General features: G+C 37.1%; 1 protein-coding gene across 10 annotated transcripts in view; it reads right to left on the bottom strand.

Annotated features, from left to right (window-relative positions):
- The window catches only part of NRXN3 (neurexin 3), a 1,504,067-nt gene that overhangs the window by 145,402 nt on the left and 1,336,940 nt on the right, over positions 1 to 21,725 (bottom strand). For 5 of the 10 annotated variants that reach the window (XM_057731261.1, XM_057731262.1, XM_057731259.1 and 2 more), the window contains 2 exons: positions 7,493 to 7,582; positions 1,946 to 2,253 (listed from right to left, as the gene is read on the bottom strand). In XM_057731261.1, the coding sequence (XP_057587244.1) occupies positions 1,946 to 2,253; positions 7,493 to 7,582 (398 nt within the window). The remainder of the gene's footprint in view (positions 1 to 1,945; positions 2,254 to 7,492; positions 7,583 to 21,725) is intronic. The other 5 variants (XM_057731260.1, XM_057731264.1, XM_057731269.1 and 2 more) reach the window with 2 other exon arrangements.

The raw sequence follows: 21,725 nt of genomic DNA, 5'->3' as shown, positions 1-21,725 counted from the left end.
TCTCCTTTCCTCCAAGAGTATTTATATACCCTTAAAAACAAAGAGCATCAACAGATTTATAACTCGTTTTTATAGCCTTGTCTGTAGAAGCAAAAGGAAAGATGTAGATGTAATCCAATTATTACTGGACTAAAAGGAAAGAAACACACTGGAAAGGAGACTGTCAGAGAGGGCATCCTCCAGCTGTCTACAGCTGCTGTCTTCTAAAATGACAACAGGTTCAGTGATGTTTAGACTCATAATCACAAGACTTTTGTACCTTGTATCCTACTCTGGCTTTCTTAGTTTATACAAATACTCACCCAATCTGCTCATATTTATGTATTTGCTGCAGGAAGGGAAGCCCAAAACTGATAATTACCATGGCTTAATCCCTGAATCCCCATGTAACATTAAATCCTTCTGAGGTCAGTGAAAATTTGGTCTTGGAAAAGACCACAGGACCATCCATCCCTATGAAGAAAAAGCCATTTGCTCCTCTGCTTCCCACAGAGTAAGTGGAATGTATTCTGACAGAAACAGAACAAGTCTGCCAAGACCTGTGCAGACAGAACTATCCTTTCACCAACAATAAACCAATCTGCTCTTGAGCTATAGAGAGTCATAATAGAAATATATATTGCCTTTTATCTTCTTTTCAGTGAGTATAGTGAAGTGTCAGGAGTTATTGCTTTAATATCAGTAGAGAAGAAGCTATTTTTTTGGAGCATGTGGGTAGGTATACATGTGACAACACATGCAACTAGAAGACTGCTAAGTAACCAGCTTCTTAGTAGCCTTTCTAAAACACATTAGATTGGTCTTATGACATCATCAGTGCATCAGCTTCCAATTGTTCCTGTGGAGTCATGTAAGGAACTGTCTGGATATTTATACTCAAAGAAAAGGAAAAAGGAAGACAACACTTTTACCACTGCCTAACTCACGTAAACTTAATTCAGAAGAATGGGAACACATCAGAGGTTTAATTGATTATTGACTTTAGGTTTACAAAGTCCTCTGAACTCAATGAAAGGGTGATGTCAAAGACCCAATTGAACCCCTGGATAATGTCTTAAAACCAAAAAACAAAAAGGACAAGTACTGATCTACTGAATCTTCTACAGATACTAACTAGGCTGGGGTCATTTCCCCACAAGCAATCGGAATGTCTTATTTTTTGCCAGAGCATTTAAGGCTAAAAATTCGATTAACCTTCTCCCATCTACTAAGTAGATTTATGAGATGCCAAGGGAGTCAGCAAAGCATTAAGCTTTAGCTTGGGTATAATTACTTTTAAGCGACAAAAGAAAAACATTAACCACAAAACTAAGGACTCCTTATATAGCTAAACTCAGACCTTCAAATTTTCTAATGTAATTAGGACCTTGGTCCATATAATATAAAGGAAACAAACTGGGCCAAAAATAACAAGTGATTAATCAACACTTATCAGATACAAACACTGCATTTTATAAGGATTAGTTGACCCTCTAGCTTCATCTGCCCTTGATTTAATGCTACCCATTGGCCTCAAAAATGAACAATTCACGTCCTAGCAAAGCCATCGGGAGGATGTGAATAGAATTGAACTAGTATATAGTCTTTCCTATGATAACAAATTTTCTCTTCCCCCTTTTCCCTTTTTGCTATTGAAAAGAAAGGTAATAAAATGAGAGAAGGGAGTATTGCATAGTGAAAATGTTGCTCATTTTGAATAAGAGTTTTACTATATCAGCGATAAATACAGTATGAATAATAAGCCATAAGTGCACACAAGATGTTTCTAACTTCCTTAGCAATGACTTTGTCTTTCTCTACTCCTGGATCTTATTACTATGAGCATCTGTAGGCATCCTTCCTACAAACACAGTAATTCAGACACTTTAGCTATATAGAAACACTGACCACAATAGCAACATCTGAAAGACCAAGCTGCGGAATCAATTGTTGGAGAAAAGCTTACCTGAATGCTGGCTGTAGAGCGATTCTTGCGGGTTGTGGTAGTAGCCATTGTAGTGGTGGTTTCCATGACAGTGGTAGACATTTCTGGTGGCATAGAGGTCGTCTGTGTCGTTCCCAAGATTGATGGGACTTCTCCCACCAGCCGGACACTTCCATTGATTTTAATATTGGGGTTGTTCTCAGCCGCCATGTTCAGTACTTTTAAACCATCATAATAGAGCCCAGAAAGCTGGCCTTGAAAGAGGCGTCCCTTGTCCTTCCCGCCGATAGCTATTTGCGCCTGGGTGTTGAAGATGGTTAACTGCCGGCCTAGTGGGTTGGGTGAAGGAAACATCATTATTCCTATACATTTTCTCTGTTTGCCTTACCTGGTCTGAATGGACCAGACATCAAAACAGGCTTCCTTGAGCAATTGAAAGGAAGAAAATTGGGTAACAAAAATTCAATATAGACATTGGCAAGTAACATTTCACTGTGTTTTTCTCTTCCACTGTCTAGCTGAATATCCTAGCTAACCTGAACAACTGTGTCTCTTATTTCCTTATTGCGAGGCAGGAGAAATCTTGGTTTAATGATAAGCAGTACTGTAGTCCTCCTGGTTATGCAGTTGCAGATGACAGAAAAAAAAAAAAAAAAACAAATCAGGTGATAACAATAAGAAATCATAAATATTTATTGTATTAATTTTTAAGCTACAAAGTAACATAATGAAAATGAAAAAGAATTATATATGGCAAATAAAAACTCAGTGAGGTAACTCAGAACATTGAATTAAAACACTAGGTCTAATAATTAAATGAACTGAAGTTAAATTATATTCTAGTTAAGAGACTTGGATTTATTGTTTACTTATAAAAATAAATATTTTGGTCACCAAACACCTCATTTCCTAGAAATCTTCCTAATGCATAACATTCTACCTATACTTGCTATTTAATAAACATCATTAAATAGATTATTTCCTATCTTTATTAATTTGGGGGAGGGAAGAGATTACAGTCACACAATTAAATCTCCAAGATATGTAAAATAAGTAGGCATTGATCATGTCAGTGAGAAAGGGGGGGAAGAAAAAAGATGTCATTTAAAATCAATTCTGAGAGGAGAAATAGGTGTTAATGAAAAAAGCAATATATAAAACACCTTAAAATGTTACAGAAGTATGTTAATGGATTGAAGAAAACAGTAGTTCACCTTGTTTGAAGTTCCCATTTGGGGAACCATTAAAGTTTCTGTGGACAGAAAAACTATCAGAATGAAATTATGGTAGAACGGAGTTTAGAATAGTGTAACTTAATTTATCTTCCCTCCAACTATTCCAACTTTAAAAAACCTCTCAAGTTTGAGATCTTTCCCAGAAAAATCAAAATAGCTTTTAAAGGATAAATCCTTCTATGCTATAATTTCTCTAGATTATTTCCTTCTGCTTTTCCATATGGAGAAAGAAGGAAAAACTTTTTAATGGGATTAAATATATCCTTTTTGAATTTTTCTCCATTTTAGTCAGTGATCAAATACTGTTTCATTCATTTTCAAACTAATTGCCTGAATTATTTTAGCTATTAATGACTGGAAACAACATTCTGTTATACTTGTCTGTTTAATTAAAAGGAGTACATTTTTTAAAGACAGAGGTTTTTGCTCTATAATCTCTAATATGAATAGAGGCATACTGTGATATTTGGGTTCTTAACCTCTACCACTATTACATCACCTTTAAGTCTATATAGTGATTAGCCATCCTTGAATTTCTGGTATATAATATATAAAAATGGATGAAATTGAAGGGGCAGAGGAGGGAAAATGCATTTGCTCAAGGGAACTCTTTGTACAAGAGCCCAGTCCCCTCATGCAGCAACACTTAAGGGCATATTAGTCAAAAATGATTTATAAATAATTTGGAAGCTTCAAACACTACAGTATGGAGAATTGGCCAGATAATTTTGTTATAGTGGAAATACTCTCTATAAAAATATCTGGAGTATGGAAATGGAATCTGCTGGCTTTAATGATAACAGAATTACCCAGATCCTAAGGGTCCAATCAAATAGATCTAATAGATCTCCATTATTTTCCCACCAATTTCTTCAGTGCCCTGTGTACATGCATCATTCCCTATCCTTTGGCCTCTCATTTCTCATATAAGATGCAGCAAAAAGTTCAATGCCCAATAATACTGGGTAATGGCCTGGAGCTCATACATCTTTACTATTTATTTTTTCACAACAGCTTTTTTTCTGGGAGTTCTAAGCTTACTACAAAAAGAAATGTCATGATGGAAGGGGAAAATAAATATGCCCTCAGTCTTGCATAGGCATTTGGAGTAGCTTAACACAATAAGTTGCCTAATAGGAGATCTCTAGGGCTAAAATTTAGTATCTTACACCAGAAAGCCCCAATGCCAAGCTATCTCTTCCATTCACATAATTGTTGGCCAACCATATTTACTCATCTCCTTTTTTTATATGTAAAACAGTACTGATGATCAGTTAATGGTTATAACTGATTAGGGGTAGAAGATTTTATATTTCTAATATTTCCAAAAGTACTTCACATCTATAACGGTCCTCCTCTTATTTTCCTAGTGATATTATTCTGCCCATGGTTACAAATAAAAAGAAGGTCAGAGAGAATTGAAATGCAAAGTTGAATACAGTGGTTAGAAATGATGCATCTCCTTTATTCCAGTTGCCATAGTTCACTCCACAGTCTTTGCTTATTCAAGACTGACCAAAGCGTGGAGAAAGGCAAGACGTGTTTCCTGTGCTATACGATTTTGCCACTGCTCCACTTCTGGCTATTCCTGCTTTCAGGGAGAGATCTGAACAAGCACTTCTTGAGAATAAGACACCAGTCGGGTAAAATAGGGAAGGATGCTGTCTATGTTTCAGATTTCCATCATGCCCTGGGAAGTATTTGTATCTTTGTGTATTTGTATTTTTCATGGCTTATTTCTGGCTAGATCTGCTTTTCTTATGTTTTAAAACCCTTTCCTAACTATCTGTACCTTAAATTAGGTGGTTAATAGACAGCTGGCAGGCACTTAAAGGAACAGTGGGATATTCAAGTCTCCTGCCATCTCTTCCTCTGATCAATTTCTCTCTCTCAGGTAAGCAGGAGTAAGTGAATAAATGAGAAACAATCATCACCACTCCCTCCCTACGAAGGATATAAGAGATTGACTGGAGAAAGCTGTACCAACTGCCCAAGATTTCTCAAAATCAATGCCAGATCTCCTTATTGTCACTCATTATGATCAACCATGTTTTTTATAAGGGGCGACCATTATTATATCTATATCCCAATCTGATAATTGTTCTATTATCAATAATACAAAATCTGGTGATCACACCAGGACAGGATTTGCAGCAGGTTACTTTGTGTTTTGTTTTGGGTGCTCATCCTCTTGAAAGTCATTAACTGTTACCTCATTTGGACATCAAGTTCACATATTGCTTAAATTAAATCTTTGCACGTCCCTAGGCAGTTTTGCACAAAGACTAATTAATTAAACCTCAGAACACCCTTGGGGAATAGGCAGTATTATTTCTCCTCTCCTCAGATGAGAAATCTGAGATATAAAGAGGTTAAGTGGATTGTATAAGGTCAGAAAGTCAGTCAATAGCAGACAGAGCCAGAAAACAGACTCGGGAATGCTGTGACCCAGATCTCTTCCCCAAAGACAGAAATAACTCCAAAGAAGATTCCAAGTACTTCTTAATATCTCTGCCTAATCACCTTTCTGAATTTACCTTTTCTTTTTGGCTCACTGTCCTTACAAGGTCTTTGGCATATATTTTCTACTTCTTTTGAAGGACAAGTTAGCTAGACAGAGGAAGAGGGAAAGCAACAGATCGAATAAATGTTACTTACCAAAGTCAAACAAAAAAGTAATTTCGGTTAAAATAATGCAGAAAAGAGAACTTCCCAGTTTGCAAATAATTCTTTCCAATATTATTCGCATATATAAGCATATAGATATTCAGTTAAGAAACTGGAATCCTTCCCTGCCTCCCACCCAAACCACCCCTACCCCTGTCCCACCAACTCAACTTTCGCTGTGTGTTTGGAAGCATCCTTTAGTATGAAAGCCAACTCATAACAATGCTATCAGAAGGAAAACTAAAAGCCTACTGATAACTTTATAATGATTTGTACAAATGAAAATGCCTGGCATGCTACTGAACTTAGACTTCAAAAGGCAATGGAGTAAAATAAAATATTATTAACATAAAATTGAAAGAAACAAAAAAATTCTCTCAGGCACATGAGACTCGGACATGCATCTAGTTGTCTTTTCCTTTTTAAGAAGTGAGGCAATCATCATCTTTAATGTTAAAGGGACTTTATGAGCTGGTGATTACTAAACAAAATTATTTGCTTTTTAGAGTTATTCTTAATTTATTTTTAATTAGACCACGTACGTTAAAAACAGGGCAAACAGTTAAGACTCAGTGAGGATTTTCCGTGTTTAAAGGCCTGAATGTTTTCACTCAACTTACAACTGTAGTAGTCCTTTGTTTTTTAAGTTGCATATTAATATACCCCATTACTATTTATAAATAACTCAATCAAGTCTCTACATATTTTAAAAACTCAATGTCTACTTTAAAAAAACTCAAGCTACAAGAGTAGCTTATATTGGCTCAGGAAAGAACAGAGTTAATAGCTTCTTAAAGATAAAAATTTTTCTTCATTGAAAACAATGGTTTAGTTCCTTATAAATAGGAGCCACACAGAAAATTCTAACATCAGGTATAACCGCTGCCCTCTTTCATTAACAAAGTGGTTGTTTTTTTCAGCAAATGAGAAACTGCTGTTTTGCCTTCCATTAACCTTTCCTTTTCCAACCACTTACACTTTTGTTGCATAAATATCAAATACACAAGGGTATCACACAACCAAAGTGTAGGATAAGTTTGTTTAGATTTTTAGTTTCAGTCGGTAACTAGGACACCATTAACTTCTTATGAAATATATTTGCCTCTGTAAGTTTAACTCTAAAGGCAAAATTCATCTTTCTCATTCTTTTCTTCATTTAAAAACAAATGTTAAAAAAAAATCGCTCCCCTTATATCAGTTGTTTAAGCAGTTTAAACTACAAGAGTGAATCTATGGTTTTTTTGTTGTTGTTAACCACGCTACAGATGGTAAAGCCAAAACAGCTTCAAGTTTAATAAGTTCTTTTGAAATTTCTTTAGAAAGCTCTGGTATAAGAGGTAATTTAAAACAAATTAACAAATAATGTCATGCAGTGGTTAAATTGCCATAATACATTTCTTTTTAGAGGTTCCTGGAATTTCTTGTTTGTGGTTGTCATGCTGATAGAAAGCTAGATGTTAGTCCCTTTAACTGTATTTTAATGGCAATGTATTATAGCATGATTTATCAACATATGGCAGGTGGAAGCTGACACAAATTATAATGAAAATTAAAACAGTCATTTATGCAGCAGGCGATTATCATTTAAGGAACATTTATTTGCAGGCTTTAAAAATGAGGGTTTAGAATCAAATGATTTTAAAATGAAAGTTTTAACGACAGTTACCTTTTTCCTGCAGCCACTCCTCTACGGGCCGGTTATATTTGAAGGGGATTTTCTGTTTTACCATTTGGAAGCGTTCATTATCAGTGTTGCCTTTAAAGTTTAAAAAACAGCTTAAAGAACAATCTGAAAAGTCAATAAATCATTCAAAAACATCCTAGGTTTTTGGTGCGTTTTATGAAGTTTTTAGAGATAGATATCAATTTATCTTTAGTGGAGGTGGAGTCGAAGTCACTCTGCCCTTGGTTGACGGGTTTGAGGTCAGGTTATTCTTAGCTATGCAGTGCTCCATAGGTTTTAGAAGTGTGCCTCGGGATGGGCATCAGGAGGAGGCTCGGGTATTTACAGAGATGGGTTTACCTTCTCCCTTCTCCACCTCACTCCAACCACACCTTAATTGGGTCAGTGGAGGAACAAGGATCCCGTTGACTGGTGAGTATCAGATCAGCTTCATAATATGGTAGGGGATGCTCACTCTCTTAGTCATTCATGTTACACACTCACTCTACTGTATCCTATCAGAAGCTTGGGGCATGCGCTTCCTTATTCTCCTCTCAAGTGTGTGCAACTGCTCTCCCTCCTGGCAGAGGGGAGCCAAAGAAGACAATGTAAGCCTTGATGGCCACCAGAGACTTCCTATTCCATAAAGGGGGCCCTGGCATCCCATCACCCATGTAAAACAGATAGAGTATTACAGGTAACTCTTTTAATCTCTATCTCTTTGTCCAGATCTATTCCACATTTTAAAATCAAAGGAACCCCAAAGTAAATGTCTATAAATAAAAGCAGCTAAACATATAGTGATATAGTGTTTTCAGACTGTTGAGCACCTATAATCTATCAGTACTAACAGACACAGGTTTTATATGTTTACCTAGTCTCTCTCTCTCTTTCTATCCTATGAGAGGTCCTTCCTGAATATGCATCCATTCATAAAGCCTGTTAGCGATACTTCTTCCAAGCATGAAATATCTAATTAGTTTCAAGGATCAAACATAATGCTTTTAACTGTTAGTATGCCCCTTTCTTCCTTTTGTAAATGTTGTTACCACCCCGGATGGTCTGTCTAATTAGGACAGACATGGAGAGTGGTGTTGTGAAGACATACCCCTAATGAGTATGCTTCAAATCACAAAATAATGAAGCCATGCTTTGCGAACTGTTCTGTCTTGTCAACCAACCTCACAGTGATCAAGCAGAAACTAGCGAATTCTAAATTACTTTTGACTCATAGACTTACAGTATCAGAACTTCAGGAAGCCCAACCCAAATCACCAATGTTAAAGGTGAAATCAAAATCTCAAAACAGGTGGCTCAGAAACCATTTATCAAGAAGTCTAAAAGCTAGAGAGAATATTAGGACTGAATACATCATCAGGTGGATAGAAGCTTGCCCTGGCATCTCCATCTCAGGGCCACCTTCAGGCAGGATTTTTACTGGCAGAGAAGATTCCACCTGTGTAAACTAGTACCTGCCTTACGTAAGGAATGGGATGGGGAAGGGTGGAAACATTGAGAGATATTTAAAAGATTCCCCATTCATTTCTCCTTTGAACAAATTATTCTAAGGAGCGGACTCATTATTCTTACTATCCAGGAATAAAAACAAAAAAAAGCTCATGAAAGAGGAGACTGTGGATCTGTTCCCAGCCTGCCTTATGGGACCCTATCTGGCTGGCATAAAGCCTAATATATTAACATATCAAAGGATAAAGTGCAATGAATGGAAAGAACAATTAACAGTTTTGGATTGCAATATATAATTTAAAGTTTTCCTCAAATTGTTATTTCTCACAGAAGAAAAAAAAGAGAGGGTATAAGCTCGGAGGATAAATAGAAAGGAATCTTAATTTCTTGGTATTTCAATAAGCCCATGGTGAAAAAAGTTAATTTTACCAGTTAATGTAAATACTACCTAGAGATCGTTATAATGACCATCCTGGTAGATCTGGGTACACAGAATTCTACTAATCCAAAATAAATTTTCACATGTCCTAATAGGAAAGGAACATGCACTTTTCTGAAAAGAACCTATATCTCTATAACTGAATTCTACCCTGCAGGAGACAGATACACAAGAGATGTCATCCATCTTCATAAGCTTTGACCGCTCTCAAGTTTTAGTCACAACAACATACTGAGAAATTGAGAAACGGCAAATGGATTATGCCAGATTCACCTTGAATATATCCTATTACTTCAGGTTTTCTGTAACTGTCATTGGCTACAATATTAAGTATAGTAATGACCTTTGTTCCACTCACCATGGAATGGATTAGTGAAGTCAATAGCAAATATACAGCTAAATATTCTTCGTAACACGCAAGACATAATCAGAAGTACCCAATTTTCCAAACTAACAGCTCTATACGCACCCACTTAATTAAGAAGCTGCATTGACTTGCTTCTTCCACAAATATACGAGTCTTGGTCCTCCTAAGCATCCCCCCTCCCCATCCACTCCCTGTCAAGCATAAAGCTCCATAGAAAATCATTTTAGGACATGGTACAGGCTAGAAAAAATAAGAAACAATGTTGGAGAGTCAGTAGGTGATATGTTGGGAGGACAGCATAGCCACGATTCAACCTTAGACCCCTTAGAAAGTGAAAGACAGAGAGTCATTCTCCTCCATCTCAGCTTTAAAGACATTTAGAAAAAAGTTTTAAGTTTTCCATGCCAGACTGACAGTATCTGGCACTAGGGATAGCGATCTTGCATACTGTTAAAAGTTGTGAAAGATGGAAGGCGATTTGGAAAACCAAATTGGTTTAAATTGCCACATTAACATTGTTCTTAGTCTCTTTTCATGCTCTTGTTGGTTTTTATTTTAATTTATCTCAAACATTAGTGAGAAATATTTTAGAAACATGTGCTTGAGAATGAGTTCATTTGCCCCGAGCCCCATTTGCTAGACTGACTGAAGGGCAAACAACATTCTAAATATCAAATTCATACACAGGGACTACTCTGAAAGCTGAGCAAACCTCATCAAATCTATATAAATTGATAGTAAATCCTTAATGACATTTAGTTGTACATTTCATATAGCAAACAGTATGAACATTAAAACGAAGACTAAAATCAATTCTTCAACAGAAAGTGATGCTATGCTCAAGAAAGAATGGCCTTATGAATAGTAATGTTATAATGTCATTAAAAAGAGTCATATGTGCATTACTAATTAGACCCCAAAAATGTAATAACTGCAGTTCTCAACCACACTGAGGATTCTGTAAATTGCACAATGTGGTCTTCAAGTAGACAGTTCTTAAATTACTTATGTGGATCTGACATTCACCCACATGGGACTGAAATTTAGAAAAAAGTACTAGTCATATTTCATTCTACTTAAAAGTCAGAGGTATGTATGTATGTATGTATGTATGCGTGTGTGTGTGTGTATCTCCATCAATTTTTTTTATACAGTTGGCCTCCTATTATCATTTGTTTGTATACTATTGGTTCTATTATCAAATATTCAGCTCCTGGAGACACATACAACATGCACTGTTGAATTATAATATTGTGAAGAGCAGAATGCGCTCAGATGAAATTACTAAGGCCCAGCTGGTTCACACACATAGCTGCAAACTTTATGCAGAAACAGGTCACATTTACTACATGTAGGTTAATCCATTAAGGATAAAAGAAAAAGAGAACAGAGGAAGATAAGAAAAAGAAAGCAAGTTGACCCTTGAATAGTTTCCCAATACATTAGTCCCTCTTCTAAGGTCCCAAAGAAGTAATCTGGAAACTTGTTGATGGCCCCAAAGAAGTAAAAATTCTTTCCGTTGAAGAACTTAAAGACAGACACAACTCTTGTATTGCACAGAAAATCTTCTACAATACCATTTTTACACTCTGTCCAAACATAGATCATTAGAAGTTATACTAATTTTCTAAAAACCATAATCAGTACAGCATAGGAGCTATGACCATGGGCTTTGGAGACAAACCTGGCTTTCAGTTTTAACTTTGGTAGTTGGCCTTGTGTTAGTCACTTAGCCTCAGTGTCCCCACTTCCCAAGTCACCATAGGACTTGGTATAGGATATTAAGGTAGAGCATATACAGAACCCGGAATACGAAAAAAAAATCCAATTTATTTAAACTATTATTATTATTACTAATATGGTTCAGCTCTTTCCTAATAGTCAAAAGGAAGCACATTAATTCCATGGTGTGCTTCCACAGTCTCAGAACTTTTCCAGGCCTCCTTTCAAAAGATAACCGTATTATATTTGGTCCCACAATGACTACCATCCAAAGAGTAACTGACTGTAGAAAATGAAACATCCCACATATCCCCCTAAATCTCCTGGTTGTTGCTTTTTATATTTCTATATCTTCTAAAATATACTCGGCTAACCCCATTTCCGAAACAAAGTGGGTTTCTGAAACCACTGAAAGTAAAAGAGCAATTCAGGCATTGACAAATGAGATTTCTGGGTCCAGCCACAGGTAATGATGATATACTGCTGCTAAGTTGAGGAAGAGTGGCTTAAAGGTTTTGGCAATTTGCACTGGACTTGCAGAAAACGCTTTCTTGCAGGTAGACTATTAATACCATCGGAAATGTTGTCAAGCACGTGGACACGCTAATAGGAATATCGTAGCAACATTCATCTGTGCAAAATTAATGCCAGAAGTATTTTTGCACTTTGTTTTGAGTCTTGGAGTAAAGGAAGGGAAAGTTTTCTTTATTGCTTTGTTGACACTAAAAAATGAGACCATGGGTCTAATGAACAGTCAGAGAATGAATACTATGTATTAGAGCTAGAGGCAAAAGAAAATCGATGTGTATAGGCTCAAGTAGTAAGGCATTTCAGAGGTTCTTAGAATGTCTCTCTCCCCAAAGAACACTTTGTGAGTTTCAAAGCAAACATCAGACACTAAAGACAAGGAACTAGGGAAACTCTTTGAGATCAGCTCTGGTCTTGTTCCTGGTGTTGACCCAGACAACTCTCTTAGAGTCAGATGGGGGGTATTGTGCTACCCAATGGGCATCTAGAATGTTCAGCCACTTGTAAGTGATGAATGGACCTCAATAAGAATTAATATCTTGTATTTATAAAGTGCCTTTCGACCAAGGAGCTCAAAATGCAGCTATAAACATCATCTCATTAATCCTCACAACACACCTTTGGGGCTGAAAAAAAAAGAACTATTGGTATGCTGTAAGCCTCAATCCTTTAGTGTGCCAAGGCAAGGAAATTAATCTTTTGAAGCAGAAAACTAATCAGCTGGGGGAAGTAAATTAATAGACTCAGAGCACAAGGGCATTATTAAGTAAGGGAGCTTTTCCAGATTCACTTAAGTGGTTCCAGGAGCCAGGGAGAACCACCTTTCCAAAGTGATGAGATGTCTACCCCTAGAAACCAGTGTGGGTCACCTAGGCATGCCCTGACTTGGCTGAGGAAGCTCACTGCCTCATGTTTCCTGGGTATATTTGGAAATGGAAAGTATATGTGGACAGACATATTATCAATTCCTTCCTATATTCATGTCATGGTATTGATCCACCATCTCTAGGCTATAGGAGTTGAGCTATTTAAGCAAAGATGGCTCAAACACGAATGAAAAGAGCATTGGCTATGGAACCTTTCAGATTCTGGATGCAATCCTATCTCAGATATTTACCAGTTCTGTGAACTTGCACAATTTTGTTAATCTAGATGTCTGTTTCTTCATCTATTCCAAAGAAGATGATAATATGTATATTGTAAAGTTTTATACAAATTAAATGTAATGATCCAGGCAAGGACACTCACAGGGAGTTGGAAGAGGCTGGGAGTAGAGTGAGTCTGTGATTTATTTTCATTCTCTGGGGATGGGAGTAGGGACTGTGCTAAAGACATAACCCTGGTGCTCCATGTCCACTAATCCAAGTGACCACGCCCTATTCCTTGACCTTTGTCAAGGCTGGTTGAGGTGAGTTTGTGTGCAAACACGTTAATATTGAACTTCTCTTTCATATCCCAGATCTAAATTAAAATGCCATTTCTGTTGAAGTGCTATTATACTAAACACCATTCACTCTGATGCAATAATTAGAGCATATATCACCAATCCCTTTCCTTTCCCTGTATTTTGAAGCCATTCTCAACTCTCTTCCAGAAGCCCACTGATCCTGGAGTTTTTATTTATTCTCATCCATTAAGGATAGTTTCAATCCCAGAAAGATGAACCAAACAAGTTCATCTTGTTTTTTTTTAAAGACTATTTAAAGACTTTTTTAAAAGACTATTTTCAAGTTATATCTAATGGAACTTTCTTCATGATCATAGGTCTGTCTAGAACTTGTTCTTTATTTAAGATTCTCTTTCAGAAATGACATGCTATAAATTAACAAAACTGACTATAAAATTTGCTTTCCTTCTTCAAGTGGTGTCTTTCTTTGCCTTCTATAATTATTCCAAAATAGACCCTGAAGCTAGACTAGTCAATTCCAATCTGCCTTTTGTCTAGTTCCTTCCTGGTAAACATGTTAAGTATATCTATGTCTTTGTGTGTCTTTAAGCTTTAGTTTTTTCAAATATAAAATGAAAATTATAATAATAACTGCAACATAGGGTTGTTGTGAGAATTAACTGAGAACTAAGCATGTGTAAAATAGCACAGCATATGCAAAATAAGTGCTCAATACATGATTTGTTTCTGTTGTTGTTATTGTCATAACAGTACCTGATTCAGAAGGTTTAAACTAAAAAGAAGGCAAACTTAACAAGATTTACTTCACCATACAATTTTCAGTGTCAAATCTTCTCAAATTTCCTTTTCAACATAAAACCTTAATGTTCGGTCTTCAACCTTTTGACACATGATCCTTTCAAGATTCCCCCAGGTGCCCTTCCTCTTATCCCTTATTTCCTCCACTGTTGCAAAAGCCACGTGTTCTGTTGGGGCTCATTCTTCCCCTGATCCATTCTTTCCTGTACACCCACCTCTCTGTGGTCTCTGGTACTCTTTAGTCTTGTTGATTCAATCCTTTCTAGATGCCTTCTTTCCTACCCGCCCCCAGTTTCCATTTTCTTTCATTCCTCTCATGCAGGGGATATTACACTCAATGATTTTAAAAGCCATAATGCTAGAATATTTGATAAAAAAAAATTCTGATCATTCAAATATGCATGTGCGGTGTCACTGCACAGCTCAGAGAACAGTTAAGAGGTTTGGAAGGACAATTTCGATGTGCAACAAATAACATTTTCATCCTCGTGAATAGGAAATTCATACCAATATCAACATTGCTGATGCCATAATAAGCTTATGCTACAGTATTATTTCTGTTTAGATCTTATGGAGTCTCTGGTGTTTATAAATGACAGGTCTTCTAGACCAGCCTTGAACCTCAGGCCTACAAATGAATATGTTATTCCCAAGGGATCTAAAAATAACAATCACTGTCCCATGTACCACCCACCCTTAACCTGGTGAATATGCTGGTTTATAACAGCTGTCTAAACAACACAACACAGCACAGTCACATTTGAGGCACATTCACATTATTAAGCCCAAGACAGTTTCCAATTAAATTGCTTCCCCAAAAGTTTGTGCTATCTTGCATTCACGCGGTATACTTTATAAACTTCAAAGCAGGACTTTAATGACATTAAATTTATTCTTTTTTTCATAACAGCATTCCAACCTGATAAGAAAATGTTCAAATCTAGGTCTTTTGTTTCCTGTAGGAGATATCTTTCTTAGTTTTGTGTCATCTTGCAAGTTTGATAAGCATATCTTTTGTACATTCTTTCCAGACCCTGGAAATTTTACAGAATAGGAGGATTACGTGGTGGCTTTAAAATGTTTACAAATTCTTTGAAACTCCTGTCTGTAAGAGATAGAACTTGATTCTCCAACTTTGAACGTGGGCTGAACTTAGTAACTCAATTCTAAAGAATAGGATATGGTGGAATTGACGATTTGTGATTTCTAGAGACTAGATCAGAAATGGCACTGTGACTTCCTCCCTCTCCCTCTCTCATGGCTCACTCTGGGGAAGCTACTGTTGTGTCATAAGGACACTTAAGACACCCATATGCCACCGGATCCTCCAGACCTAGGTAAGCCTTGAGGTGACTGTAGTCCTAGTCAATAGATTAGGGACGTTAATCCATCAGACACTTTGATACAGAACCACGCAATAAGTTGCTACCAAATCCTGACCTATAGAAACTGTGAGCTAATAAATGTTAGTTGTTTGAAGCCACTGAGTTTTGGGGTAATTTGTTATACAGCAATAGATACAGAGTAACTGGAGAGCTCCATCTGAGTGTTTCAGTTCAACCAGAGGCAGATCTCCTTAAGAGGCTCTCATAGCTTGCCTTACAGTATACTCTTTTAAGGAAATGAAGATACACTTTATTTATAACATATTCCTCATTTGCCAATTTGCTAATGCCATCCAAAGGGAATTTAGACTATTTAGGTAAGATGTGTTTTGAAAAGCCCAAGCTATCACCAGCTTCTTTGTTAAATATTGTTAAATGTATACCAACTTATCTGTCCAATAAAACACATGAGAATTCTTATATATTAGTTCCAACTCTGAGGCACTTTTTTTGGACAACGTAAAATTTAGAACACTTTTCACAAAATAGTTTTCTATTCTGACTGACTCACATCATTATTTCTGGGTGAACGTTAACAGGGGCTTAGCGTTCAAACTTCTTAAGCATCCTGGAACCTTACTCATCTAAGACCCAGAGATTTGAGCTCCTTTGAGGAACTCTATTACCATTTCCTCACCTTTTAGGAGGCCTGCATTTTCCTACTTGTTTGCACTAGCCTTTGCAGTCTGAAGGAAACCCTCCTCGCTAGAGAACTTGTTGGGGACGTGGGGGTAGAGGGGTGAGGGGGAGGGAGAGTCCACATAACCATTGTGGTCCCTCTTAAGCAAACGTTTTTTGTGTTTCATAATTATAAAGCAGTTTCTAGGAGTAGAGGTCATCGGAACTTACAGTTTATATTACGAGAAGAGTCTACACTTTTAAGGTTGAGGGGAACTCAAAGATCATCTAAGAAATATGTTTCTCAAACTTTCACTTAGAACATCATTAGCAATTGGACTCCTAGAATAGGCAAACATCAGAGAGTGTACATCTTGAAGACCACCCTTCCGCCACAAAGGTATTAATTAAAGAATTGTCTATACTCCCGATTTGTTTGGTTATGAGGCATTTCCAAGGCTTTTCAAAAAATAAACCAGTTGGCAGCCAGGCATCATTTAGTGCAAGATTCAAAGGTCAGGTATACACAACTACAATGTGGTACAAGAATCAGAATTCTCCCAGTGAAGGAATAACCTCAGGGAATGTGGTCGGTGTCAGTGCACTATATCTTGAATTCATACAATGCCTTGTTAACTCTGCTTGGCAAATTAATTCAAATTGATTTGTTTGTGAGAACTGCAGCACGGCTTCAAATCTGGCTACAAACAAAAGATAATGATAAACAACAGTGTATTCAGCTCAGAGAAAATATCTAGAGAAAAGTATAGATCAGCTTGGGGGCTGTTTTTATAACATAAATGGCTTTGTTAAAAAAAAAAGGAGAAGAAGAAAAGAAAGAAAATAAATGAAAGGGAGAATATAGCCTGTACAAATAAAACACATTTTATAAATAACACTAATATATCATAAATACCCCAAACAAAGGCAGATAAAGTATCTGAAAGCATCCAAGAGGAAATAAAAAAAAAAAGATCAGAAAAATTTTAAGTGGACATTTAATGTTTTAAAACACCATTAACTCAATTTAAGGCAGAATAATAAGATGTAATGAGGGGGAAAAAAAAGAAAAAAGAAAACTGTGTGATATGGCAGGAAGAACCAAGATTAATTCCAAAATGTCATATCTTAAAGAAAAACAAAAAGGGCAATTCATCAGTGAAAATCATCAGTTTCCAACCTTGTTTGAGGCCTTGAGAGTTGAGAAGGAGAAAGTTTAAGAGGAAAATATTTGTAGATTATAATAATTAGCTCTCTGCTAGTGTGTTAAATTGCAAAATAGCTATAATCCCTTTCCAATATCCATGCCCCTTTGCAATGGGACTTCATCACTCCTCCCATCAGAGGCTGAGTCTATTTTTCCACCCCTTAATTCTTGGTTGGCTCTGAGATTTGCTTTGCTTGGCACAGGGCATACTAGCAGGCATGATGGAAGCAGAAGTTTGAGCAGCCCTTGCATCTTGGTGCTTGCCCTTTCATGCTGCTGCAGCCTGAGACTGACATCTGAGGGAAGCTGGTCTGGGCTGCTGGAAGATGAAAGACCACAAGAAGAGAAGCCCCAGCCACCGAAGCCTACTCTGCCAGCTCAGCCAGCTCAGTGGAGCCCCCAGACATGTGAGTGAGGCCATCAAGACCATCTAGCTCCATCCAAGCCAGCCTGGAACAGAAGAAACACCCGCACGACCCACAGAAACATGAGCCAATAAAGAAAGGTTTGCGGTGATTTGTTATGTAGCAAACACTGAAAGAAACAGCCAGGAAGTCAGGAAATCCAGGCAGGACGGGGAAGCTGAGATGGGGTAAACAAAGCACCCTCCCCTGTTTGAGTTTCCATCAAGGCCCATCAGGAGGAGGGGGAAGCTCTCAACTGTCTGGGGAGTAAAAGCAGTTTGTGTTGGGAAAAACCTTGGGGTCTTGGAATGGACACAGGGAGACACAGGCCCCTGTTACCTACCCTTAGGCCTCTTCCTCACTCTAAAGGGAGAATTACCAAGTCCACGGGAAGGGATGCAATAATGCAGCTTCCATGAGAAGGGAGGGAAATGTCAAGACTGAGGGAGTTGGGACGGGGTAGAAAAAATGAGAGAAGATTGATACTTTTGATACCATTGGTCCATTTCTAGACTTAGACTAAGGGAAAGCAGGGATAGTGGTGGGGGTTGACTCTATAGGTAACAAGGAATAGACCTAATAAGGGGGCATCACTATTTAAATGATGGGTGGACAGAAGGTTGGTAAGAAAAGCAGGCTGTACTTATCCAGAACATGAACCCCCACCCCACAATGGATTTCTTAGTCCGTAACTGGTTTCATGAGGAACCTTGAAGGAGTGCCTTCTCTTTTTCTGAGCAAACACTGCCTTCACTAACCCCAACCTCCTAAACCCAACCAAATCAAATCATTTATGTTCCTGCAAGGTACAAATAATCTCTGGTCACGAATAGTTTTATTGAGGTTTAGAATAGAAGGATATTTCCTACCACACTTCCTACTAATACAAAATAAAAACAAAGTAAAATATTGAACTAAAGACCAAAACCAGACAAAACACATTCCTGCCTTGCAACCTTGGCTTGTAAAATCAGGCACTGCCTCTTCAGCCCCTTTTAAACTTATGGATTACCAAAAGCTGCCTTTATAAATTCATGGGTGAGTTTAAAAGTCATTTTCCCGGGACTTAACAGAATAGTATCAGAATAGTATTATTTTAGCATGTTAATGGCAGTTAGACTCTAGAGAAAAGCATTAAAAATGACCAAAATTTAGTGACTAAGGGGTTCAATAGAGAGAAAGGACAACTAACACTGCTAAATGTTTTGACTGACAACTCAAGCAACACACATTTGTCAATAATTAGAAGTATATCATGGTTTATGCCTTGACTCGAATATTAGTTCATATTACAAATGTGACAGCCAGAATAGCAATTTTTAAAAGTTAGGGCTTTTTTTTTTTATATACTTTTAAGGAAGTGCTCAATGATTATGTAAAATTACGGACACATTCCAAATATTTACCTGGCACCTAGACTCCACTATCCTATACAGCATCAGTTCTTGTGCGCATGCTTTTTTCCCCTTGGAATGAAATTATAATACCTTAACCAAATTTTGGGTTTTTTGTTAAACAATCTTTTATAGCATCCTACTTCCACAACCCCCTCCCCAACACACAATGGTACCAAACACCGACACATCTTAAGTGCTCAAGAATGTTCATGAGATTGATGACTACTGCTACCTCAAACAGAGGCGGGTATCCTGACTCCAACAAATTATTAAACCTAGCTTTGAAGGTTAGATGATTACTATAGTTCTTATCATCTCTGAAAACCTACAAATGTGAGTCATATAAATAAAATATTAATGACTCTTCCTTCTTTTAGTCATTTAATATGACATTAAATACAGGATAATAAATCTTGGTTATCTGAAGAATACATCTAAAGATCTGTAGGCTATTTTATATTTAAATATATTTATTTTTGCTGGACAAATGCAACATTTTTTACATTTACCCAGTGATGTGTGTGTATATGTATCCTGTATAAAAAGAGAGGTTTTATAAATATCTCAAAGGAAAGAATGTCTTTCCATATTCTCCATAGAACCTTGCACTTTTCAACAAGAAACAGCTCCTAGATATCTGTAAGAAATAAATATACAGGATTTAAAGAATGAATCAGAATAATTTCAGGTGTCATTCCTAATAATAATGGAAGTGATAAAAATTTTTTTTTATAAAAGCCAAGGAGGAAATATCAGACAGATCTATTTTCCTGGTGGAAGAAGCAAACTCTATCATCTGTAATATTTCCAATTATACTAGTCAAATTAGAGTAGTCCATATTGTATAGAAATTTCTAAATCAGCTAGGGAAATGGACCAGATGACCTAGTATTTTCAACATTCTAATTGCTAGGTTCCTTTGAAATTTACTCGTTCAGAAACCTACTTTTATCTTTGCAATAATGATTCAAGAGATTAAAAGAAGCCTTGAGTGACTCGATTTGCCTACTCCAGTTCATGCAGTATCTATTGATGTACCATTGCTGTCTTGTCAAAAAGCACTTAGAACATTAGTGAGTATAAGGTATAAATAGGACAAGAGATGAGACAGGTAGAGTAGAGCATGCAGTTTTCTTGGTTTTATGTTTTCATTTCTGATTTCCAGGGCTGGTAGCTTATTTAAATTGCATTGGAATCCTCACAAGTGCCTAGACTTCTGAACAGAGGCTGAAATTTCCCGTCTAACCACAACTCGAGGATGCTGCCCATATATTTATTTCATTTATTTTTTTCTTTCAAAGATTTACCTTTGAATGCAACTCAGAAGGGAGAACCTAGACACAGTGAGTAGTAAAGATATACGTAGATTTCCTCCTTACTTATCCTATTGGACTTAAGTAAATTGTAATTGAATAATGGTCCAATTCCTATTATTCAGTTCCTAGCACAGGGATTTACAGAGATAGATGCTTAATAAATACTTTCAGAGAAGAATTTGAATGGTTTCTGTTAACAAAGGAATGTTGATACTCAGGTCGCTTCTGTCCCTAGAGGTTGGCTGTGTCATTGGTATTTTAGCCACAACTACACGTATGAAAGGCAGTGAGGTTTAAAGGTACACAATTATTGCTCAAACTCTTCAGTCCTCTAGTCAACACTTTGCTGGTCCTAAGTAGCTGCAGTGGGGGTAGTGGCACAAACCAAGGAATCAAAGCCAGAAGAGAGAGGAACAAAGTACACTTAAGCTGACTATTCCATCTGACCAGAAAAAGTGAAAGCAACTATAACTTGGCAGAATGAGGCTACACAGCCACAGAACGCGCTGGATTTACTGGCCGACAAGTTCATTAACGTCTTGGCCTGTGTGTTTATGGGCAACATCCATAACTACTTTTGCATTTCAACCAGACCACCAGGAAGGTGGGCTTGGAACACGTGTTGCAGGTGAACCGCACACAACTCTTGAGAATGAAAATGAGACTAAAGACTTGCTGTAAAGGTCTGGGATCAGGGTTGGCCAGGCCTGGGAGTCAATGTGTTGGCACAGCACCTCGCTCAGTTCAGCTGACTTATTTCAAGAACAGATCTATTAAGAATATTTCAAAATTCCCTTTATGGGCCTACTTGGAGCTCAAAATTCTCTGAGGCCATAGTGGGAGAAAGTCACAAAATGAAGCAAAACTATTAGATTTCCCTTGGTTTATCTCCTGTAGGAGATCTCAATTGCTGCCTGAGAACAAGATATTCTTCTCCACGTATTGCCTTCATTTTTACCTCTCCCGGAGGTCCAGCCCCACCCTCATCATGCAGAAAATTCAGTAAAAATACCCAACTATTCATTTTGAAAGTCTAAAAGCATTTCAGTTCTATTTCAGTTTGTGCTTCACTTATATAAATTCTTATTTTATCTGAAACAGTCAGCATCTCAAAACAGTTTTATATAGGTTTCAAAATGAAGTAATAAGTATCTCTAAACCTTGGCAATCTGAGAAGACT

Source organism: Hippopotamus amphibius, chromosome 4 (genome assembly GCF_030028045.1).
Source record: "Hippopotamus amphibius kiboko isolate mHipAmp2 chromosome 4, mHipAmp2.hap2, whole genome shotgun sequence".
Lineage (NCBI taxonomy): Eukaryota > Metazoa > Chordata > Mammalia > Artiodactyla > Hippopotamidae > Hippopotamus > Hippopotamus amphibius.
The sequence above is the reverse complement of the archived record's forward strand: the minus strand, read 5'-3'. Positions and strand labels throughout refer to the sequence as shown.